Below are 24,378 nucleotides of genomic sequence, written 5' to 3'. Positions count from 1 at the left end.
TCAGTCTCCTTGGTAAAAGTCGCTCCCTCACCCACCCACAAGCACCAGAACCCCTCAAGGTGTCCATTCCTCCTCCATTCTCTCCTCAAGAATGCCCCCCTCCTCTTGTGAGTGATAAGCTCCTGGGTGGGTGGGATGAAGGTATCAGAAAGTCCTGGGAAGAGCACAGGGCTTTCAGCTTGGAGAGGTTGGGATGGGGTAGGGCACAGAACATCATCACCAAGGTCACAAAACCAGCGATGCCAGGAGGGCCCAGAGCATCAGACACCTTCCTGAGGACACACTGGGAGACAATCAGAACCACTAATCAACACAAAGATTTCTTCTTTATGACATGGGCAAAGCTCATGGTTTTAGCCTCTGGGGTGGGCCTGGGACACAGTTCCCCCGGAGAGTAACTAAGTTAACTTCCTTGAGTGGCTCAGGAGCGTGGGTTTGGGGACACATGGGCAGCAGCTAAGTGTGGACAGGCCAGGAGTCTGGCCATCAGCCCTGACACCTGAGAGCCCCTTCTGTCCTGAAAGCCAGACCCTCAAACCCGAATAAAGGTCATGTCACTGCGCTCTGTCTGCCCCAGGAGTGCCTCGGAGATGAGAGGCCAGCACCTTCCACGTCCGGCCCCAGGGGGGCGGAGGCTGCATTGTGGGGTCAGCTTATATTTATGCACACTTAATAGCCCTTCCTAGGACCCTGGCAGGCTCACAAGATCCCTCCCAGAAATACATTTGTTAAAATAAACCAAGTGAGGCCAGAGGTTGGCTCAAAATGGATCCACGCTTACTGGGTTCAGATATTCAGACACACGGAAACAGGAGACAGTTTGGCAGGGTGGGGGAGCTCTCCAACTGGGCCCAGAGAAGCAGCTTTGGGGCAGTGATGGTTAATTTGGGGACCCATGGGGCATTTTGTTTGTGCTTGCTTTCAGCTTGTGCTTGCAAAACAGGCTGTAGAGGACCCGCAGCGTGCTCTTGGTGTCCTTGTTCACAATGTCTGTGGCCAGAGGAGAGCAGGGTAGCCAGTCAGGCTGGTCAGGGGACGGGGAAGCCAACCATCCCAGATTGCTTGGGACCAAGGGGTTTCCTGGGACACAGGGCTTCAGCGCTAACTCCATAAACCCCTGTGGGCCTACATCCAAGGACCCAGCCCATGGCCCTGCTTCCCTCCTCTTGCCCAGTCCTCCCCAGCACCCCTCTTATAAAGCAGAAATGCTTCAAGGTCTCACCTCTTTGGACAGCCCATTCCCCAGGGACCTGGACCCCACATCTCCTCTCCCTGGGACTTCTCCGCCATGGAGTGGGTAGAAGCCACAGTGACCCCCCCCCCCCAAAGGAAGCCTGGATAAATGCTCATTATCCACATGCTAAGCAAGAGGAGCATGCCAACACTCACTGACCCCCACCCCACTCTGCACATCCTTCCCAAAGCTGGCTGCCCAAGGAATGTGGCCACAGCTCCCCATGTCCCGCACACTCACCCTCAGGGCTGATGGGGTAATTGAGCAGGCCTTCATCCTTTAGCAGCTCAAGGGCCAGGGTGACATTGTGTAGCTACAATGACAAGACCCATCAGATGTTGACAAAGTGAGGCAGCCCCAATCCAGGCCCCAGGCCTCCAGGGGCAGGCCCACCTCTCATCCCTGATGTCCATCACACATCAAAGAGGCCACCTCTAGTGGGAATGCAGTCACTGATGAGGACACCCAGCCTAGGAGTCAGGGAAGGCTTCCTGGTGGAGGTGACACTTGGAGGTAAGTCTACCAAGGGAGGGGCCTTATCCAGGGTTAAGAGCCTGGGTTCATCCTGCCCCTGACCCTGTGGGTGACAGATCTCCTTAGAACCAGCTGAGTTTCATTGGCAAAGCATAGAGGAAGAAACAGAGGTGCTTGACTAGGTGGTGGCACAGTGGATAGAGCGTCGGACTGGGATGCAGAGGACCCAGGTTCAAGACCCCGAGGTCGCCAGCTTGAGCGTGGGCTCATCTGGTTTGAGCAAAGCTCACCAGCTTGGACCCAAGGTCGCTGGCTCGAGCAAGGGGTTACTCAGTCTGCTGAAGGCCCGCAGTCAAGGCACATATGAGAAAGCAATCAATGAACACCTAAGGTGTCGCAACAAAAAACTGGTGAAGGATGCTTCTCATCTCTCTCCATTCCTGTCTGTCTGTCCCTAGCTATCCCCCACTCTCTGACACTCTCTCTGTCCCTGAAATAAATAAATAAATAAATAAATAAATAAATAAATAAATAAATAAATAAATAAAAGTCCTAATTAAAAAAAAGAAAAGAAACAGAGGCTCCTAGTGGCCCTAGGGCTTATCTGAACTCACAAGACAGAAGGTGCTAGAACCAGGTCTGTCTCACTCTGATGCCTGTGCAAAGCAGGCTGGAGGCTGGAAGAGCTGCCCCCTCCCAGGCCAACGGAGGCCCTAAATCCAGCTTGGTCACGGGGTGAACTCAATCGAGCAAGTCACTTGGCTCCTGGTCTCCCCTTGCTTACCTGCAGAGTGGAGTGACAACCACCTCCCCAATGCCTTGATACTGGACACTGGGTGGGGAGCCCTGCCAACTCTGGGCCCAGAGCAGACCCTCTGTTAGGGCAGGGTCACCTCCCTTTCCACCCCAAGTGTCTCCCTTGGGCCCCAGTTACAACCAAGCAGCGCCCTTCCTTCTGTACAGGGCAGCAGCCGGTACAACAGGAAAGAGAGGGCGTGGGTGCAGTGGGAAAAGCGAGGGCTAACACAGCCTGGCCCCTGGTCCCCTGGGAGCTCAAACTGGTACTTCTTTTAATGGTTTCAGCCACTCAAAGGTCCACTGTCGGGGCTGGACATACCATACTAGTGGCAAGCCATCTCAGCCCCAGAGCCAGCTTCAAACATGCTGGGCAGTTCCCATAGCAACCCAGCCAGGAGCCTGGAGGCCCGGTGGGCAGTACAGTGGATTTGCAAGGCCTGTGAGAGAGTCCAGCCCTGCCCAGGCTGCCTCTGGTCATCTGGAGGGTCTGGGCAGGGGGAGTCTTGAGATCTGGGCTGGCTGGCTGTGCACCAAACCCCCAACCCAGGTCGAAAGTCACAGGTCAGACAAGTCACACATCCTGGCCTGGTTCCTCATCTGTACCATGGAAATAGCCCACCTTCCCTCCAAGGCTGCCATGTGGGTCAGAGGTGACGCGATAGACAGGAATTGAAGGCATAGCAGGAGATCTGAAGGTGGGATGATGTCTAGGTTCCTGCAAAGGCTAGGAGGTGGGATGTGTAAAAGGGCTCACAGCCCCCTAAGAGGTAACCCTCCCCGAGGGAGGTAAGGGGATGGGTCATAGTCCCGGTCCAAGGGCACGGGTCAGAGTCAGGGAGTGCCTCCTGCCCAGCCCCAAGGACTCCTGCTGCGTCGTGGGGCAAGGGGCTGGCATCCTCCCTGGCAGCTGGCTCACTGCGGGGCTGTAAGGGGCCGCAAGGCAGCCCTTCCTTGGGATCTGGAAGACAGAGTGAGTAGGTCCTTCTCCACTGGGACAAGTGACATTGGAGCATCAGATGGACAGAGCAGCTGTTCCAGGGAAGGTCCAGGATGCAGGAGAGACGGTGGAAGCTGCAGGGTCACCAACCCAGCAGGGCCGTCCACTCTCCAGTCAGTCAAGAAGAAGAAACAAAAGCTGCCACAGGGTCCCAAGCGGGGGTGGGGGGCATACTTCCAGGGATGGAAGGGCAGATTAGAGCTCCGCCACTTGTCCTGCAACTGTGTCCCCAAGTCTGCTCCCCAGACTGGAATATTCCGTAGAATGAGGGCTGCAGTTGCTGCTCTCATCTATCTTCTCATGGCCACTATTCACAGGAAGCTCAGAAAGTCTGTCAGAGTGAGGAGGCACCGTGCCCTCCTCATGATGGCGCGATCCATGGCAAGGGACAAAAAGGAGTGTCTATGACCAAATCGTTCAGGGACACGTTGGCTTAAACAGACAGGGTCATATGGAAGTCCTTGGCTGCAGGACTTCTCAGAGCCTTGAATAGGTCATGGCGTATCATGAACCTTCGAGACGATGCATGTTTTCCCAAGTTATTTGACTGGAGTTTCCATTTGTCACAGAGACCAGCATATGGATAGGGCTCAACCATGCGCTGGCCACGTGGCAGGCAGAGCAGACCCACTCCTGCCCCCATGGAGCCTGTGCACGGAGAATCGCTGCTACAGAAGCTATAGAAATGGTCGCACTCACTGCTCTTTGTCACATTCTCTCCACGCTCAGTCTGAACCAGGAGGGGCTGCCCCAGGCTGCAGGACTGTCTCAGCATCCTCTGCCCAAAGGGTCATTGTTCTTGCATGCCCGGTTTGAGATGATGAAGGCAGAGATGTGGTGTTCCCTGGGGCCGAGGGGAGGGTATGACCCCGGAGGATGTGTTCTGACCTTCCAGGGAGAATTAATTGAATATGGGAGGAAGGGAAAGGCTCCCGGCTCCAATGTTTTGATTTTTGCAGGAGAGATGATCTTCTCTCCTCCTCTATCCCTAACGTCTCTTCTCAAAGTGCACAGCAATCTCAGGCAAACACCATTGGCAAAGAAGAGCTGACAATGACAAACCCAATTTCGAGAAGCCGCTCTGCCAAGATAACAATTCTCCAGGTGTCCCACCTTCAGAAAGGGCTGTTGTTCCCACCTTCTTCCACTAATGACTTCCTCAGCGTCTTTATCATACATTCCTGCAGCCGAGGTTTCCAGTAATACACCATAAAAATTCATTCTTGGGGTCAGAGCTAAAAGAGAACTGCCTCTTTCCCCCCAACATTTACCATGGCTCATATTTGCAAGTTGATTCTAAAATCAGTGGGTCTGGCAAGCAGCATGCACAGTCACCTTTGTCCCTAGCTTGTCACTGGGGTATGGAAGCATGCCAAATACTGAGCATGAGCCTTGATGTCCCATCAACACCCGAGTTGCAAAGGGGGGACCCTGTGCTGTCCTGGGTCCCAGCCTGCATGCGTCCTGCCCTGCTCCTCCCCTGCCCCCACTTCTCCCATTGCTCACAGGTCAGTGTCTGGTCTCTCGCCTCAGCTCCAACCCTCCTGAGCCCCTGCACTATCCCAGCAGTGTGGAGTAAGCCTCCTCCTTGGCCACAGAGTGGCTCACACCCTTCCTTCTTCTTCAGGATTCATACCAACTCCTCACGAAGTAGAATGGGGAGGCAGCTCTGTCTTTGGAGACAGACAAGCCAGGATGCCACTCTGACCTCTACCCAGAGGTGGATTTAATGGTGGGTGCACCAGGCATGCTCCCTGAGCCCCAACTTCTGTAGGGCCCTGCAAAACGCTTTTTTCTAACAACACTGTAGGGCAGATAAAATATATTATGCTCACTTTGTTAAAGATGGCACTGCCCACATGAAAGCCTGTCGCCCAGGTGATAATATTAGTTGCCCTTCTTGCTTGGGATGGGCATGATTATGTTAATATGTGTTGGGGGAGGGCTTTTGCGCCAAAAGGTTTTAAAAGGAAGAGAGATCACGCTGTTCCTGCAAAAGAGTGATTACGTTCTAGGAGGAGCCCATGCTCTAGGAGAGCAGAGCAAGGCCATGTGTTGGAGAGGAGAAGCAGCCAAGATGGCAGAGTGCTGAAGGAGAATCCAGTTAGTGCAGAGTTTGTGCAGAGAGAACGAGATGGGGAACAGAGGTGAATAAGGCTGGTGAGGTTAGAAACCTTTGATCCTAGGAAAACTCGGATAAGTCTGTGGCTTTGGGAACCCTGAATGGAAAGGGAAGTGTTTTCCCACTGTGTGTATTTCTTGCACGCCGGGTGCAAGCTAGGATTAAAGCTAATGGCCCACCAGTTCTTGGCTCCATTGTTTCATTGCCGTGTTTCTGAATCTAATGCAAACCTGCACAGGCCAGGTGGCTGTGATGATGGCCGTGGCTACTGGCTTTACAGACACCAAGTTTGCTTTCATATGTGCAGTTTTAACATTAATAGTACATAATTTTTTTATTTGTTTAAAAATATGGTTAACATGAATTTTTATTTTCCCTGTCTCTCTCTTTCTTTTTTTTTAAGGGGCCCAATATTTTCTTCTGCGCCCAGGGCCTCAATCGACCTTAATCACCTCTGCCTCTACTCTGACTGTGTGCTCTTGACCAAATCACCATACCTCTCTGAACTCAGTTTCCGCCTGTGAAAATGGAGATGGAATGAACAAGTTCATACATAAAGCCTGTGGAAGATCACCACACTGGTCCCACACCCTCTCTGCACGCACACCTTCTGCAGGGCTCTCCCGTAACCCCCCTAAGGCTGCAGGTCCTGCTCTGGCCAACAGAAGGAGGTAGAATGATGCATGCCAGCTCTGAGCCCAGGCCTCATCTGCCGCGTGGTCCCCTGTGTCTCTCATTGCCATGAGAAAAGCATACCGGGCTCGCTGCCAGTCCCAGGAGGAGGGCGCGAGGCACTGGGCACAGAGCTGTACTGCCCCAGCTGGACCCAGCCAAGAGGGTGTGATCCCAGCCAATCCCCAGAGGAGTGATGGAGGCCAGCTGAGCCCGATCAAACCCAACCCCACGGCAGACCCAGGAGAATGAGTGGTTTTAAGCCCTTGGGGGTTCAGGTAGTTTGTGATACAGCATTTCTGTTGCAATAGCTGCCTGGTGAGTGGTAAGAACCTGTAAGTGAGGCCCCCTGTCCTCACACTACCCCAGAACCACAGGCACTGCACTGCTCCCGCCTCTAAGTGAAGAGCATCATCCCTGCTCCTGGGATGGTGGAGGCCACGCCCACTAAAGATGGTGTCCCCGGTGCAAAGGGCTGAATGGCAGGCCCTGGGATATGAGGGGGAGAGGCTGAGGAGGAGGCCTGGATGAAGAGCCCAAGTGGGAGGCCTTGACCTGGAAGTGAGCCAGGGTCAAAGGTATGGAACCTCACGACCCCCAGGCAGGCCGTAACATCTGATCCAGACCGACAGCAGAGGGTTCTCACCCTCCCCAGGGACATACGTGGGGACATCAAATGGACAGAAACCTCTCCTCCTCACAGAAATGACCCCAAGGCTGACCCTGGGAATGAGTACCCAACCCCACCAGGTGTTCCTCCTCTCCAGAAAAAGCCATTGCTGCAGGGAGATAAAGAGTTTGCCTCCTGTCCTGGTGGACAGACAGAAGGATAGGTGGATGGACAGATGGATAAACAGATGGATGGATGGATGGATGGATGGATGGATGGATGGATGGATGGATGGGCAAATGAGTGAATAAATGGATGGATAAGTGGCAGGTAAAGGTGTAAATGAACTGGGTAGATGTGTGAATGGGCAAGTCAATGGATAGGTGTGAGGGTGGATGGGCCGATGGATGGATGGATGGATGGATGGATGGATGGATGGATGGGCGAGTGGGTGGATGGGTAGATGGTGGATGAGTAGATGGTGGATGGGTGGATGGATTAACAGACATATGGGCGAACAAACTTCACTTCACCTGGAAGTGCATAAAAAAAGACTGGTCGTACCAATTCCAAAGATCTGTCCACTCAGGGCCAGACCATCAAGGAGTATCTTTGGAAACTCACCATTTCCGCAGGAGAGCTGGGAGTGAGGTAAAATTCCTTCAGGTGCAGGAAGAAGCCTCCCAGCTGTCCAATCAGCAGGAGTAAGATGACGCCATCTGCAAACTTCAAAGGAGGGCACTGGAGGCGCACATCCTGGAGGATCCCACTCCACCTCCATGGGCCGCGTGGCCCCACGGGGTCCCACAACCTCTCTGAGCCTCAGCTTCCTCTTTGAGAAATGGGGACAGCATCCCTGACATTGAAGCGTTGTTGTAAACATGGGCTGCAGCAGGTGCAAAGCAGCTATTGGCTGCCCGGCACCTGGCGCATGCTCAGTAAAAGGACTATTTTACATTTCCTGTGAAATAGCCTCATGTCCTTTCTTAAACCACATACTGGCCCACGAGCTACAGAAGCACAGGAGAAAATAGAGTCAGGTGTAAAGTTATTCCATCAGAAAAAATCAGAGAGCAGCACACGACTCGCTTTGCCAGCTTCTGCATGAATATTTCTGTCTGTTCTGTGAGTTCAGAGATAAAGCCGTCGTCCTGGCACCAGCATATCATATGCTAATATAATTCAACTCAATCTCTTCTAAGATACAAAACACAAGATTGGATATTGGAGGGAAACCACTACTCGAAGACCTTCGTGGAAATCCCTCGTATTAGGTCCTCTCTGATGTTATCTGTTTGTCCTGAAATCTTTTCTGGCTGATATGTCCTGGTAATACCACCACGATAACCAGGGACCTCAAACCCCCCCCTTTATCCAACCGTCTCTAAACACCATCGTCATCCGTGCTGTTATTCTCCAAACACCATTCTTGTTTTAACAAGGGAGAGAGAAATATGAGCCAGTCAGAATGGAAACCCAAGAAATCATCCTGTTTATATTCACTTAAAATATAATTAAACATAAATTTGTTGTTTATTGCATATCCACAGTGCGCCAGGTAATATACTTCACACTGAATAGTAATTATCTCATTTGTTACTTGCAATTCTATGAGGTTGGTCTCCCTGCACCCATTTTATTTAATTAATTAATTAATTTTAGTGAGCAAGAGTGAAAGACAGGAAGGGAGAGAGATGAGAAGCATTAACTCATAGTTGTGGCACTTTAGTTGTTCATTGATTGCTTTCTCATATGTGCTTTGACCAGAGGGGGGGCTCCAGCCGGTCCAATGACCCCTTGCTCAAGCCAGCAACCTTTGGGCTCAAGCCAGTGACCATGGGGTCATGTTGATGATCCTGTGCTCAAGCCCGCAACCCTGTGCTCAAGCTGGATGAGCCCACGCTCGAGCTGGTGACCTTGAGGTTTCGAACCTGGGACATCAGTATCCAGGTTGATGCTCTATCCACTGTCCCACAACTGGTCAGGCACCTTGCACCCATTTTAAAAGAAGAAGAGCCTGAGGTTCAGAGAAGTCCAGGCCCAAGGCCACGTAGTCAATGTGGAGGTGTCCTCAGAGCCCAGGACCAACACATGTCCATCTGGCTTCAAAGTCTGGTGTCTCCACCCAACCATGTCGCCACACCATATCACACACAGACTTCTCATGTGGCCACTGTGTGAGGTAGTAGTGAGCACACACTCTGGCCTCTGCAGGCTAGGTTCAAATCCCAGGTCCAGAAATCCCTGTATGACCCTGGATGAGTTAACCAACCTCTCTGTGCCTTAATGTGACCATTTATAAAATGGGAGAGTATCAGTTCCCAACTCAGGGGATTGTTGAGAGGTCTCAAATGAGACAATGTATGTAACACACTTTTCTCAGGGTCTTGCACATAGTGAGGGCTTTATTGGTTTAAGCTGCCAGGCATAGGAGTATATCAACCCCATTCCTCACTAGCTGAGGTCAGAGTGTGTCGTAGAAGTAAGCAGCTCCAGTAAAGTTCACCATGAGCCATTTGGTCCACCTGGGGCCAGACTTGACCTCTCCACCACCCATCACACCCCGCCATGCTGCGTGAGCATCACCCAGGCAGCCCAACACCTACACTAGTACGTCCAGCCCCTGGTGGCTGGCATCTGGCCTCTCGGCTTCCCTGATGCCCGTGCATTGAGAGAATGCACGGGAAAAACAGTGTCCTCTTGGAAGGCCATAACCCACTGTGACATTCTGACTGTGTATGGTTCTCTTCCTGCCCCTGGACGATTCAGTGTAAGTCAGCCACGGGGAGCCCAGAGCCATGGAGCTGTGTCGGCACCCATGACACCGGGCACAAGGCACAAGCCTAACAAACGCTGTGGGCGAACACAGTTACTCAGGAAACACTTATGGGCTTTGAGTCTGGTATCTGGGAGTCTAAGATTAATTTTGAAAAAAGATGAAAAGAGGTTATTTTACAATGAAAAGTAATAGCTGCATAGACAGCTCCCATGGTCCCTACTTCATGGGCTCCCTGGTGGGCGATGCTGTCTGCTATCAACACTCTCCACCATTGGAGGGGAGGACCCCAGTGCTCTGAGAGGTAACACCCCTTCCAGGCCACACAGGGTGGGCCTGGCTCCCAGTGTCCTGTGGGCCCTCTTCCCGGATAGCAGTCCCCACAGCCTGGGGACCCCACAGCTGAGTCCCTACCTGGGTTTCCAGGTTCTGCACGGACAGGCCCAGGTGTTCCATCTTCTGGTTGACGAAGGTCACGATAGCCTACCCAGGAAAGAACAGGGACCCCAGACGCAGGGCTCAGATTTGTAACCTTCCTGCTCATGAGGCAGAAAGCACCCCACAGCACCCTGAGGGCCCTGTGTCTTCCCCTTGGTTCCCCTGGGACATGGCGCAGGTGGGCGGTGGGGGGGTGGCCAGGTGCCGCTCAGAGCTTTGATCTCCCTTACCTCCTTCACCGCGCTCACTTTCTCTGGAGCCAGCTTAAATAATTCATCAAAGATGTCCTCTGCAGACAGACCCAATAAACACCTCATTACAATGTTATTATCTCTGAACCAAACAGGGACTTTTTTCCATAAAAGTTTCTCAGCATAACCAGTCCAGAGGGAGCTGTAGTTTTATCTAAGATTCTTGAATTTAAAAATAGACCTGGGTCCAAATCACTGCTTCCCTGGCTGTGTGGCTCCGGGGGAATCACCTCCCCTCTCTGTGCCTTGATCTCCTCACATGTAAAGTATGGCTGGTAATATCTACCAGGCGGGGTTGTTGCAAAGATCAAACTTGGCATGGAGGCTGGACGCATAGCAGAACTTCAATAAACAGTCATCCTGTCTGCAGTGGACACCTTGCTCTGTGTCTGCTCATTGGCCACCCCCTCCTCTGGGAACCGGCCCTGCCTCCTCCCAATTTCCTGCTCCACTCACAGGTCCAGGCTGCTGAGCAGGGGCCAGCCCCGGACCAACACTCAGCCCATGGGTCCCTTCGTGGGCGTTGGTAGGTTGGCAGAATGAGGGCACCGAGCTCTCCCAGAGTGTCTGAACCTGCTGTGTGCAAACGGCCAGCTCCCTCAGCAGCTGAGTCACGCCCACAGGGTCTGGGAATAGAACGAGCGTCCTGGCAGCTCAGGCTCCAGTCCAGCCCCAGACACCCAGTCCTCAGACCAACGCCCTCGTCTGCTGCCTGCATTCTTACTATCTGCAGCTAACACAACTAACTCCCCTGGGGGACACTGCTCCTCAGCACTGCACAGACAAGCTGGGTAGAAGGACTGACCTTTGGATGCTGACACTCAGCAGCTAGGTGACCCCAAGCAAGTCACTTCACCTCTCTGTGCCTGTTTGCTCCTTCATTAGTGAAGGGGGAAGACTGGCAGCGGGTAGCACCGTGCACGTCAAATAGCCCAACAGTCACAGTGCAAACACCAGTGTCCTCTCCAGACCTTTCGGTCTGCGGTCAGGAAAACTGTCACTGAAGGAGCCAGGAATAAAGGCAAATATGTCAGATGACACAGGCTGAAACAGGAGGAATATGCTAGAAATGGTTTTGAGGAGGTCCTGCTCTGTGTCCCTGCCCCTTACTGTGTGACCCATCTTCATGCTGTCCCCCTAACAAACACTGCTCCCTGGGCAACCCCACATGTCCCCATGCTGCCCCTACACAAAGACACACACACACTCACACATCTGGCCTTGCACCCCCCCTCTCCTTTTTCCTCCATTCAGCCTCCCTCTCCCCCTGTTCTTAGAAGCCCCTTGCAGGTCATAATTTGCATCTCTGCGGGTGAGGTGGTCCCTGTAGAACCCGCTGCCCATATAGTTCTGTGTCCTAAGTGGGAGGATTCAGGGAGGAAAAATAATGTTAGAATGGATCGGTGGATGGGTGGTAGATGGATGGATGGATGGATGGATGGATGAATGGATGGATGGATGGATGGATGGATGGATGGATGGATGGATGGATGGATTGTTGGATGGACAGGTGGATGGACAGGTGGATAGACAGGTGGGTGGATTGGTGCATGAATGGATAGACTGTGGACATATGGATGGATAGGTAGATGGATAAATAGGTGGACTGCTGGCCAGGCAAGCTGATTGAGGAATAAATGAAGGAAGAAAGGAAGGAAGGAAGGGCTGGATCAGTCAATTGATTGGTGAAGAACTCTGTCACAAATGCAGCAGCCACAATATTGAAAATCACTACTAAGTATTCTCTATGTGCTAAACACATTCATTCCTTGAATTATCTTTTAACCCTTGTCACCAGCCTAAGAGTGGGTGCCATTATTAATCCCATTTTACAGATAAGGAAACTGAGGCACAGGCAGATTAAGAGATTTTCCCAATCTCACGTGGCTAACAAATGGGAGAAGTAGTGTTTGAACCCAGGCCATCTGTTTTCAGTGCCCACACATCAAACAACTCCATCATCATCACCAGTGAGAATTATAAACCTTTCTACCCATCTGAGCAGAATCATGAGAAGGAACAGCCATGTCCATGCCAGGACAGACAGAAAGAGGGACAAATGGATGAGAAGAAAGCTGAAGATACAGACCACAGAGGAACTGGGAGAGGACACTCAGACATTAACCCTTTGTGGTCACATGTCTGTTTACCACATATCCGATAGAAACAGGTTCCCGTCAGTTCTAAAAGTACTCATGCGGGGGAAAAAATTTTTTTTAATTAAAAATAAATTAAATAAACATAAAAAGTACTTACGTGGAACTTGGTCCTGGTCTGTGCTAAGGGGAAAATTGTAGGGGAGGAAAAAAAGAAATGGTTAAGAAAACTTGAGACTTAATAGTCTTTCCACAGGACAAGACTTGGCTCTGGCAAGGTTGACAAGTAACCTGGCGTCTCTTATTCCTGGCGGCTTTGTAAGGAGGCAGGGCCCGTGGACACGAACAGCAAAAGAGGCTCACACCCTTCCCCTGCGGCTTCTACACCTACACGGGTCTGGATTTTGATGTTTCAGGGGTTGTTGTTTTAGTTTAAGGGCAGGGGGTGTATCATACATCCAGTGCACAACTCCTACGTTTATAGCTTCTTTGTTTTCACACACCTGTGTGATTCCCCACCCTCAATAGGCACCCCACTTTGTGGCACCCCACTGTGCCCTCCCATCCCCTGCAGATACCCCCCCACACACACACACACACACAAACATTACCACTGCTCAGATTTCTCTGCCTGTTCTAGATGAAATCACACAGTATGGACTTTAGTGTGTCTGGCTTTTATCACTCCATTTTATTGTTTTTGAATGGTTTTTCTTTGACTTTCCTGTTAAATTTTCCACCCCACCCCTGGCCCTAGAAGCAAGGTTCTCTCAGAAGCTGGCGGCCCCTCTTCAGGGAGCTGGCCATAGCGGGGAGAGGGCAGCTCAGAACAGAGACCCAGCGCTCAGCATAAAAGCAGAATGCCAAGAGGGACAGACACTCCCTGGGGTCTAGGACACAAGCCGAGAGCCAGAGGTGAGCCCTCACCCTGGTTTCTGAGCTCAAAGCAGCAGAGAAGGGTGATTTTAGGATCATGGAGGGTGAAGAAATGTGGTCTTATGGACTCCCACCGCACCTTCCCACTCAAGCTCCCCAAATTCATTCTCTAGCCTCACTAGAGCCAGGTCAAAGCAGCGCACTGGGCGGTCATTCGGCCTTCCTGACTCAGAGGGGAACAAGGCTTCCTCCAGCGGTGTCCTTGGGAAGGCTACATGAGCCAACCTGTGCACAGAACCCGCTGGCATGAGGGGCCAGCAAAAGTCTGCCCCCTCTGTCCCAGTGCCATGCTCGGCTCATGTGCTTGGGGCACTGCCATTCCTTCCCTCGCAGTGGTTTGAGCCCTACCCCCACTCTCCCCTAGAAATCCAGAAGCCATAGACTGGAAAGACCTCAGGATTGGGGGAGTGTGAGGGTGAGGGAAGGTCACCTCACAAGCATCATCTGTAACCCTCAAAACAGCTACAACAGGTAGGAATGGGTCCCCATTTTTCAGAGAAGCAAGAGGCTCAGAGAGGGGAGGTGGCTTGCCCAAGGTCACACAACCCACACACACAGCAGACACCCAGGGTTTAAGCTCAAACAGAGCTGACTGCAAAGCCTGTGAGCCAAACAGAACTGAACTCTCCCACCTGGTCCTTGTGAGGGTTAAATGGGCCAACAAAGCTAGAACATTCAGCCATATGCCCTGTGCACAGTAGGCCTTCAGCAAACACTAACAGGGAAGAGGATCTACAACCTCCCTGTAAGCAGCCCCTTCTCAGACCAACCCAGAAAGACCCGACCAGAACTGGCTGGTGGGCCTTGACCTCTGGGAGGGCAGAGCCCCCCTGAGCAGCCTGCTCGCCCACACTGACAAAAGAAAGGCCAACAGCTGGCCGACCTGGACACTCAAGGACAGAGCTCCTGGCACTGCATACAGTAGGCGCTCAGTAAGTGTTGGCAGTATGAGTGAGCGTTTGGTGCCCTTGCCACCCAGCACCAAGAAGCCATGGGACTGTGTCGCCCAGTCGTCAGGGTTACACGCAGCTGCGGTGCCTTCCTGCCCTGGATGAGGTGAGGCCTCCCCATGGGGCTCAGGCACCAGGCTTTAGGCAACAGCATGGCACCAGGTCCTCCTGACCCCCGGTGGCTGTGGTGTGACCTCATGACTGAGAGCCAGGGCTCCTTCTGACCCCTGTTCTGTTGGGTGGCAGTGAGGGTAAAATGAGCTGGAGGAGAGGGCATGCCTGAGGGCCAGCAAGAGGGAAGGACCGGGGGGCCCCACAGGCTGAGAGGACAGGCAGAGCCTGCGGGCCTCTCCAAACAGGTCAGACAGGCCTGCCACCGGCCCCCCAGCCTGCCACCAATTTCCACACAGCCCAGCCCAGCCCCTTCCCTCACCTGCATTCGGTGAGCTGTTCCACGGACTTCTCCGACTTGAGGCCACTCTTGGTGCTCTTAGACAGAAAAGGGGAAGGAATTGAGTAATCCCAGAAAATGTGGAGACTCATGCCTCCTGCTTACTCTGTTGTGGCCAGAGCAGCCCTGAGTGACCGGGTTTACTGTGGTTTACTGTCTCTTTTCTCCTCATCACTATGGGTCAGCTAATTGTCCTTCTTCCTAAGAGCCTTGAGCCCCATGAGGACTAGAATCAATTCTGCCTTGTTCCACAGGTCTCCCCAGTGTCTGGTTCACAGTGGTCAATAAACATGTGTTGATCTGAGTAATGAATGATGAATGGACGGATGGATGAATAAACGGATGGATGGATGGGTGGGTGGGTGGGTGGGTGGATGGATGGATGGATGAATGGATGGCTAGATGAGTAAGTGAATGAGAGACAAAATGGAGTCCCCTCTGTTTTATATAAGAAGTATAAACAAAGCCATCAAACTGCTCAGTGGGTAATTTTAATTAATTGTTTTGAGGAAAGTAAGAATAATTCACCTGAGTTAGGCTGGACTTGGCTTACTCTGTTGACTCAAGTCAAAGATAAGCCCCAGGATGGGATGCCTCGCTGTTCACTGGGTACTCAGAGGCTGGGGCGGTGTAACGGGAAGCCCGCAGGGCCCCCTCTGTGAGTCTAAGAGAGAAGCCATGGGCTCCTCAGCCAGTAACCACAGCACAAACCGTGCACATACTAGACAGAGCGCCCCTGGGGCGGAGAGAACCTGGAACCATTGTCATAGCCATCAACTAGTGAATGAGAAACCTCACTGAGGACAGTGGCTGTGACTGGTGCGAAAGCTCCTGAAAGGCAACAAATAGATGGCCACTAATGGCCCATGAAACGGGCGCCCATCAGCCAGGACTATCATAACTCCCCCAGGCGGGTGCGTCTGCCGAGGTCAGTGGGACTGGTCAGCCCATGAACCTCTTCATGGCCTTGCAGGGTCCCTGCCAGCTCCCCCGGAACCTCGGCACCCCCCACGCACAGCTCCGCCCAGCACCCACTGCTGTCATGGTGGGACTTCACCTTTCTCATGGTGGGGGCTGAGCCAGAGCACACTTGGCTCAGCCCCCCCCCATGATGTGGACCCAAGGAGCTCACGCTGTGTGAGAAACCCCCACATCCAGCCCTCACCTCCATGCTGATCACCTCCACCTGGACGTTGGTTGGGAGGGACAGGTCGGGCTGGAAGCGCTTGGCCAGAGCCACGAGGAGATGCAAGGTGGCCAGCAGGTCCTTTTTGAAGATGGCTAGGAGGGAAAAGGGACACGAGGTCGGAGTTGAAAGGCCTCCAATACCTGAGACCTCATAGAGGTCTCTTCATCGTCACAACGCCCCTCTGTGGACCACGGAGGTTAGTGCCCCGCCTTCTGGAAAGTAGAGGCCTAGAGATCTGCATTCAGACCTCAAAATAGTCACCCTTGGCCTCAGGCACCCCCTGGGCAATACAGCCCTCTGTGTGGCCGGGTGTTAGCCATGGACATGTTCTCAGAAACACTGTTTACAACTAAAAACAAACACTTGTTCTGTCCTACAGTAGGTCACTGGTTGGACACATTGTTAGATTTAAGCTTAATGTGACCTCATTCAAGGTCAACATCATAAACACCAGTTACTGAACCTGAGACTTGAAACAAAGTGGTGAAGGTTGTGTGTGGGGCCAACATAAAGTGGGTCTGAAAATTGTCACATCATTGCCACCCCCTTGGGGAAGCTACTTATCTCCTTTCAGCCTCAATTTTCTCTTCTGGAAAGCCGGGAGAATGTAGAGATTGGAATGGCAGGAAACTCATAGCAAACTATTAATGGTATGGGAAGCCTGGGTGCTTTGCACACCCTCATTTCTTACACACAGGCAGTGCAAATATAATTGAAATAAATTCATGAAAAGGGCCCGTGAGTGCCCCTCTGACAAGGTAGGTGGGCGTATCATGGTAGTTGGAGCTCAGTCAACAGTGGCTGCCCCATGGACAAGACTGCGTTTATCGTCCTTATGCTGCCTGTCCCTGTAGCGACACCCTCAGGGAATGGACGTGCCTGGGGCTATTTGCTCCTCAGTCAGGAGCCTGACTTTGTGCCCACATGGCACCTGCCTGAGGCTTCTGTCTCCTTCTAAGCCCCCAGGCTGTGCCCACACTGGAGGCGACTGAGCTGTGTCTGGTGGGTAAAAGAGAAGCCGTCCCCCTGCAAAAGGACCCAGGCTCCCACCCCGCCCTGGCCTACAGCCCAGCTGGGGCCCACGTACTGTCCACGCTCCACTTGACGGACTGCTCCTCCACCTGCAGACTGTGGTTGGCGGCCTCCAGGACCGCCTTGAGCTTGCGCCTCTGGCTCACAGTGGTCAAGGCGATCTCCTCCACTTCCAGCTTGACCCCCGCCAGCTTCTCTGAGGTAGAGAAAGAGCCAGAGAGGGGAGGGGAGGGGTGGGTGGGAGGAAGGGGAGGCGAAGGGAACAGGGGAAGGTGAGCTGTTTGGGCCCCAGCAGGGGGACCCACAAGCAGTGTGCTGCCTCCAGGAGGCTGAGCCTGGCCAGCATTCAGGTATAAGGGTACCAAGCCCGCCACACATGGGGCGTGCCGGCTGTTGGGCCTGAGCAAGCCTTGCTCCCTCACCTTGACCACCCTTGCGCCGCACCCCCAGCTCTGTGCACTTCCTTTTTGCAGGGCAGTGTGGCCAGTGGTTAAAGCGACTCCCTTGTCCTCTTCACTGTGAGACCTTGAACGAGTTACTAAGCCTCTCAGAGCCTCAGTTTGCTCAACTGTGAAATGAGGATAGTGACAGCAATGGAGCTGTTCTGGGGATTAACCACACCTGCTCCATGGTTAGTGTTCAGGAAGCCTTAGCCAAGGCTGGTGGGATTGTTCTGGAGCCCTTTGTAAATGGTGCTGAGTGGACAAAGAAGCACCCGGCCAGGAGCAGCGACCTCTAGCAGTTGGGTCATCTCATTGGCCTGTTTTCCCTCCAGCAGCTGGGGGCCTCCTGGCTGGGGACATGGGCTACTTTGTTATCCCCCGCAGCCTACAGACAGCAAGCAGTCCACAAGTGCTTGAGAGGCAGTGTGGAGGTGGGAGAGTCCAAGGTGTAGCAGAGAAAAAGCAACAACTGCAGCTCCAGACTTCAGCCAGGGAGTGGGGGGGATGAAGTTGGGTGAGGGTGAGGAGCCCACCCGTAGGGGGCAGGCTGGGGGGGCAGCCACTTACGGAAAAGGTGGTGCAGTATGAGCCCATCGAACATGTCCTCCTCCAGGCTTCGGACCACAATGTGCTCGAGTTGGAGCTTAGCATTGATCCACTCCATCAGCACCTGCGGGCGTCCAGAGTCAGGGGCCACTTCTCAACAGGCCCCTTACCTGGCTCAGTGCTGCCCTCATTCTGGAATGCTCTCCTTCTACCTGCCAACTCCTACTCAGCCTTCAAGGCCAGGTCAAATGTCACCTCCTCTAGAAAGCCCTCCCAGATCCCTCAAGCTGACTTAGGGGTCTGCGCTAGGCTCCCAAAGACCCTCTGCTTCTCTCCGCCACAGACCTGGGCACTGGGAGGCTGTTGTTTGTCCTGTGTGTGGTGTTAGTAATACAGGGACTGTTGGTGTCCCATCCCAGGGCACACTTTACCTTCGTGCTGTGCACTGGCTACTCCCCTCTGCAGCTCTGCCTGAGGCCAGACCCCCGCCCCCACCACCATCACCTGAGCTTCAGGGGCCAGAAGCCGTAGAGAGGTAACGCCTCATCTGTTGAAGGGAGCAGCCTCCCTTAACCAGAACTTGGCATATGAACACCCAGCTCCTCCACTCTAGGTAGGAACTCTCCGAGGTGCTGTCCACACTGGCGTCTGCAGGTGCCCTGCAGACCTGGGCTCCCACAGCTGTCACCTGCTCCTGCACTCAGCCTGGGGAGGCTCCTGCTTTCTCTCCCCACTTCCCTTCCTTGTCTCTTGTGATGGTTACTTCCCAGGTCAACTGCTCACACCCACATCCTTATCTCAGGATCAGCTTTTGGAAGAAGCCAAACTAAGATGTTATGTCAGCACCCTGCCAGGTTTTCCAGAAGGGACCATGCTGGGTCTACTCTGCCTCCCAGTGCCCAACAGTGGGGACAGGTGGATGGAGGGAGGAAGAGATGGAAAATGGGCTACAAATCCCACGGCAGTGGACAGTGGTACAGGTCAGGAAGCCTTCCTAGAGGAGGCAATACAAAGGCCATGTGTGAGACTAGAGGAAGAGAGAGTCCCTAAGCCTGTGTCCAGCTGGTCCTGTAGCCCAGGAAAAACTGTGAACTGAGTGACACACCCATTCCTGCCTACTTCTCCAGCTGTCCATGGCCACGGGCAGCTGAGTGAGTGAAGGAACACCAGCTTTGGGGCCAATGGCCTGGGTCAAACCCCAGTTCTGAAGCTGGCCAGCTGTGTGCCCTCCACATATCAGGTCACCTCTCTGAGCATTGCGTCCCCTCCTGGAATGCAGGTGACAACATATCCCTCGCAATCCTGTGAGGCTTGCTGGGGTCATGTATGTAAAGATATTCAGTCAGTGCCCAATAAATGCTCCTACATGCAGCCATTCAACAGGTGTCTGCGGGGCCTGCGGGGTTGCCACCTGCAAGCCTGAGGTCAGCGAGGGCAGGGCGGCCTGCCGTCCCCACCCTCAAGAAAACAGAAAGCTCCTCCAGAGAAATCAGGATGGGAGAGGCTGCCTTACCTTCTGCAATTCTTCAAATCTGGGATCCTTCCGAGAAGTGGGAAGCAGGTATTTTTTCTTTTCTCCTGGAAACAGAGGTGAGCTTGACACATGTCTGGGGACCCAGCAGGGTCCTGGCAGCTCTGTCCCTGAAGGTCACCCGTACAGCTGTCATCTTGATCACAGGGAGAATTTGGTGCTGCTGTGTCACACATACACATGCACACATATGAACACAAATGTACCACACACAGTCACTCACCCCCCACACAGAGATGTACAGATACCCACACACACAAATACACACTGACAAACACTTGCACACATGCACACAGACACAGACACACACATAGAGACACGCATAGGTACACACACTCCCTGGGCACCAAACATCCATGGGTTCTCGAACCCACCAGGTCCTCCCCCACCCCCGGCCCTCCTTGACCCCAGGCTCTTTCTCCCGTAACCTAAATGCCCTTCCCAAAATTCCCCACATGAACACCAGCTCATTTTCAGACACTGCAATATTCATACTTGAGGAACATACTTAAAAATGACTTTTTTTCTATCTGAAATTCACATTTAACAGAGAATGTGAAATTCACATTCACATCCCTGTTTCATCCGGAGACTCTACCACTTACATAAGAAGAAGCAGCAGCTCAGAGGAGCTCCAGGGGGCCGAGCTGGGCTTCCCCCACGTCTGGCTGGCTCCCTGGCACGGGCAGGACACGGGGGCCACCCTGGCTCACTCTCAGACCCAGGGCCCTGGCCAGCTGCTTCCCCACGTTCTAGACTCACACACTGTCAGGGCTGACAAGGACCAGAGAGACCTTCTAGTCCCAATGGACATGGGGGACATTGAGTCTCCACATGCAGATTGCCTTGCCCACGTTAACCAAATTTACTGCTTCTATCTTCAAATGACCCAGCCTGAGACTTTCCCCAGATGTTCTGAAAACCTTTGAGCACCCCCAGTCTATGTCTTCTGATAAGAAGGGGGATGTCGACGGTGCCGGGCACCAGACCCTCTGCAAACACTTGGGGGTGGGTGGGCCAGTGAGAGAGCGGACGAAGGGGGTGGTGGTGATGCAACCCCCGTCCCTTGTCCCTCAATCATCCTACATTCCTGCTCTGCTTTGACACTCTCTAAATCACCTGTAAAACAAAAATAAATATTTGTTCTAACAACTAAGCCCTAAACCCTAGCAGCAGTTCTTTTCAGGGTGCTTCCCACTCTTAAACCAGTTATAGACAGGGAACCCCAGACAGTTCAGGAGGTCAGCCTGGCAACACTGAACCACAACCGGCCGGTGCCCGGTGTCTCGCTCACTGCTGCAGGGGCTCTCGGTCCACACACTTATTTTAAACGGCTGTATTTGCAGGATCTGGATAAAGTTGTGTTCTGCTCTTTCCCTTAAAGTATTTCTCACGTTTTCTCTGTCATTATATCTATGTTCTAAGGTTATGTACATTCCAATGAGCTCGCCTAACACCCTTGCTGAGGGGAGACTTTGAGGCAGCTTCTAGGTTTGTTTCCTATTAGAGGGTGAGACTGCTTTGGGCACCTGCCAACATTATCCTTTCAAACCACCTCCTAGGAGAGAGACTTCAGGGGCAGTGGCCACAAACTCCCCATGCTCCGAAAACAGAGACTTGCTGATCAGGACCCACACTCACTGAGCTGCCCCTATTCTATCCCGCCCCCCTTTTAAAGAGACCCACAGGGCCCTGGCCAGTTGGCTCAGTGGTAGAGCGTCAGCCTGGCGTGCAGAAGTCCCGGGTTCGATTCCCGGCCAGGGCACACAGGAGAAGTGCCCATCTGCTTCTCCACCCCTCCCCCTCTCCTTCCTCTCTGTCTCTCTCTTCCCCTCCCGCAGCGAGGCTCCATTGGAGCAAAGATGGCCTGGGCGCTGGGGATGTCTCCTTGGCCTCTGCCCCAGGCCCTAGAGTGGCTCTGGTCGCAACAGAGCGATGCCCCGGAGGGGCAGAGCATCGCCCCCTGGTGGGCGTGCCGGGTGGATCCCGGTCGGGCGCATGCGGGAGTCTGTCTGACTGTCTCTCCCCATTTCCAGCTTCAGAAAAATACAAAAAATACAAAAAAAAAAAAAAAGAGAGAGAGAGAGACCCACAGCGTGAAGGGAGCAGGTCAGCAGCCCCCACCCCACCAGACCTCAGACCTGTGCAGGATCCACTTGTACCGTATGGTGGGGGGGGACATGCAGCCTGAACCCTGGAGCCACCATCCCTGGGCTCAGATTCCCGGCTCAACCACAGAGTCACCCATTGCTCTGTGAGGTGACTCTCTGGACCTCAGATTCCCCGTTTATACAAAGGAGGTAATAGCGTCTCCCCTCAGAGCAATGAGTGAGATGCCGCATACAAGAAGTGCTTAGCACAGCACATAGTAGGCACACAAGGCAGCCAGCATCCTCCTCAATGTTGCCATTAACCTGGAGAAGGATGGTTATGAGGGCCGTGGGGATAACTGCAGAAGGGTCCAGAAGCGGGGAGAGGGTGTCAAGTATAAAACAGAAGGCGGAGGCAGGGGCTGAACAGAAGGGGTGTTCAGCTGACAGCTTGGAAAGAGTGCACATTCTGGCAGGGCCTGTTTGGTGCTGGTGACACAGGCTCTCCCCCTCCGCCCCGCCCAGACACCAGCCCTGCTCCCCAAGGCACCTTGTGGGAGTTCCACGGGCAGGTCCGCCTCCTTCGGGAGCTGCAGCAGAAGATAGAGGGACTCTGGCTCCATTTCTCCCTTGCCAGCCCTGGGGGGTGCAGGGGACAGAGGGTGTCACAGTTCATGTAGCCCCACACTCACTCTGTGTCACTTGTAGACCAGGAGGCACGGGGACAGGGTGGGAGCTGGCTCTGAGTGAACAAATTACCGAGCTTGCAGCCGGCGCTCCCAGGACCCCGCGTGGAGGAGCTCTCGGCTGAGCGCACCGCCCGAGCACAGGCTGGGCGAGGCATGGGGCGTCCTCAGCCGGTGCAGAGCCGCCAGCCCACCACCCTCCTGCAGCATGGGAAACCCATCCCCTATACCCTCACCCTCCACTGCACCCCCCAGTCAGGACAAAGGGGAAGTGTCAACTCCTCAGAGCATGTCCAACCCAGGAAACCCTGAGCTCAAGGGGGAAATCTGATGGGGGCTCAGATGGTTGGGGTGAACAGACAGATGGATGGATGTCATCTATAGACCTGAACTCCTGCAGTTGGGGCAGGGCCCCAGTTTGTCCCCTCTGGGCCCCTGAGCCTCAGACAACTGGACACAGAGTAGCTCCCTCAACCCCTGAGTGAGCGGACCAAAGCTGGTGTGCCACCAACCCCTGGATTGGGTCCCCCCACCGCCCCGTGCTGGCCCAGCTCTCAGGGGGTGGCCTGGACCTGACTGGTCCCCAATTCTGAACAAGGGTCTCTGCAGTGGGGCTCTTTCTTGGGGTGGTTTGGGGGTCTCACACCCATGCCAGTGCAGAAAGTGCCAGCATCCACAGATGTGCACAGCCTCACGATGGGGGACGCCAGCTCACCGCAGCCGGGGCTGGTGGATTCAGAACCAGCCAGGCCCCCTTCCTGTTCCCCTGCCTGACTTCCTCTCCTGCTCGGCTAGCAGCCATGCCCTTGGCTGTTCTCTCTCCAGCCCCTGGTCCTCCCCAGCCCTTCCAACCCTAACAGACATCTGGGGCCTAGGTGTCAGGCAACATAAGCTGGTGGTCAGCTCCTGCCCCTCCCCCACCCCAATAGGGCCCAAAGCTGTGCTGAGACAGAGGCCTCCCCAGGGCTGGAGGCACCCCATTACACAGGCAGGCAGCCAGAGACACTGGGGGACCATCCTGTCCTGAAGGGGGGAAGGAAGAGGACACAGCCACTGGGCCAGCCCCGTCCCGATTCCCCAAGCCTCTTCTCGGACACCAGGACTCGGTTTGAAGGCTGTGGCCAGAGAAGAGGAAAGAGCCCAGCCTGGGGGTCACGAAACCTCGTTCCAGGCTGGCTCTGCCTCCTTCTGGATGTGTGACTTCAGAGAAACCCTCTCCCCTCTCTAGTCCTGAAACTTCTTTACAAGGAGGGGCTGGATTGCATGCTGATCAAAGGCAGCTGAGCAGAGCTGGAGCTGCCTTGAGCCATTAGCAACCTGGGCAGTCCCTTCTCTGTTCCAGGCCTCAGTTTCTCCCTCTGAAGACAGGGGTGGCCTTTCGGCATTGGGTGAGACACAGGGGAGATGATGTGGTGAACGGGGATCTGTTCACCTGTCTAAACAGAGGTAGGGCAGTGCCCTCCTGCCAGCCTGAGCCGCCAGGCAGGACGGAGTGGTGTCTCTCGGCATGGGGAGGGGAGGGGCCCCCCTGGAGGCCACTTTGCCTGACTCCCTTAGCTAAGACCATGCCCTCTGGCCCTAGTTTCCACTGCCCTTCGGAGCCCTCCCTGCGTGAGCTCGGACTCCCAAGAACTGCGGACAGAGAGAAAGCTCCAGCGGCCAAGGCCTCCCTCAGGCCGAGATGCCGGGAGGACTCACCTGGCTGCTTCCACCACACAAGGAAATGAAGGTCACAGAGCTCAAATTGTGGCCCTGGGTTCCAAACAGAAGCAGGCTCCGGGTTCCCGAGGTTGCAGGGGGCTGCAAGGCCCCGGAAGGCAGGGGCCAAGCTGCTCACTTCCTCCGGGCCGGGCTGCGGTGCATGCAGAGCCTGCTGGGTGCGTCTGTGGGCTGCTTCCTCCTGCAGGGCTGCAGGCCTAAGGCTTCCAAAGAGATGCTGCCACACACTCACCAGAAAGCGCTGCCCCTGGAGCCCCACGACCCGCCACTCCTCCTGTGCCCCTGGATGCTTTGAGGCAGCTCAAATTTATGTTCCTTCTTCCTCCTCCTCTTCTCC

At 54.0% G+C, this 24,378-nt stretch overlaps 1 protein-coding gene across 1 annotated transcript; it reads right to left on the bottom strand.

Moving 5' to 3' along the window:
• Nucleotides 1-317: 317 nt before the first annotated feature.
• Nucleotides 318-24,342, bottom strand: PARVG (parvin gamma). Its single transcript, XM_066361287.1, has 13 exons — nucleotides 24,021-24,342; nucleotides 22,187-22,275; nucleotides 19,529-19,593; nucleotides 18,037-18,139; nucleotides 17,082-17,222; nucleotides 15,971-16,086; nucleotides 14,788-14,843; nucleotides 12,629-12,651; nucleotides 10,352-10,410; nucleotides 10,098-10,166; nucleotides 7,532-7,633; nucleotides 1,475-1,547; nucleotides 318-990 (listed from the first exon to the last, which is right to left on the bottom strand). The coding sequence occupies exons 2-13, from the start codon at nucleotides 22,257-22,259 to the stop codon at nucleotides 881-883; spliced, it is 990 nt and encodes a 329-aa protein (XP_066217384.1). The 5' UTR covers nucleotides 22,260-22,275; nucleotides 24,021-24,342; the 3' UTR covers nucleotides 318-880.
• Between the last annotated feature and the right edge of the window lie 36 nt (nucleotides 24,343-24,378).

Source organism: Saccopteryx leptura, chromosome 1 (assembly GCF_036850995.1).
Source record: "Saccopteryx leptura isolate mSacLep1 chromosome 1, mSacLep1_pri_phased_curated, whole genome shotgun sequence".
Classification (NCBI taxonomy): domain Eukaryota; kingdom Metazoa; phylum Chordata; class Mammalia; order Chiroptera; family Emballonuridae; genus Saccopteryx; species Saccopteryx leptura.
Note: the sequence above shows the minus strand (reverse complement) of the source record. Positions and strands in the feature narration are given on the sequence as shown.

What these genes read in the sequence shown, in the direction of transcription:
- PARVG (XM_066361287.1), bottom strand. Translation starts at nt 22,259, where the DNA reads ATGGAGCCAGAGTCCCTCTATCTTCTGCTGCAGCTCCCGAAGGAGGCG. An exon ending in CATACTGCACCACCTTTTCC is followed by an intron (nt 17,223 to 18,036) that starts GTAAGTGGCTGC and finishes TCTCTACCTCAG; the next exon opens with AGAAGCTGGCGGGGGTCAAG. An exon ending in CCAGCTCTCCTGCGGAAATG is followed by an intron (nt 1,548 to 7,531) that starts GTGAGTTTCCAA and finishes TTGTCATTGTAG; the next exon opens with CTACACAATGTCACCCTGGC.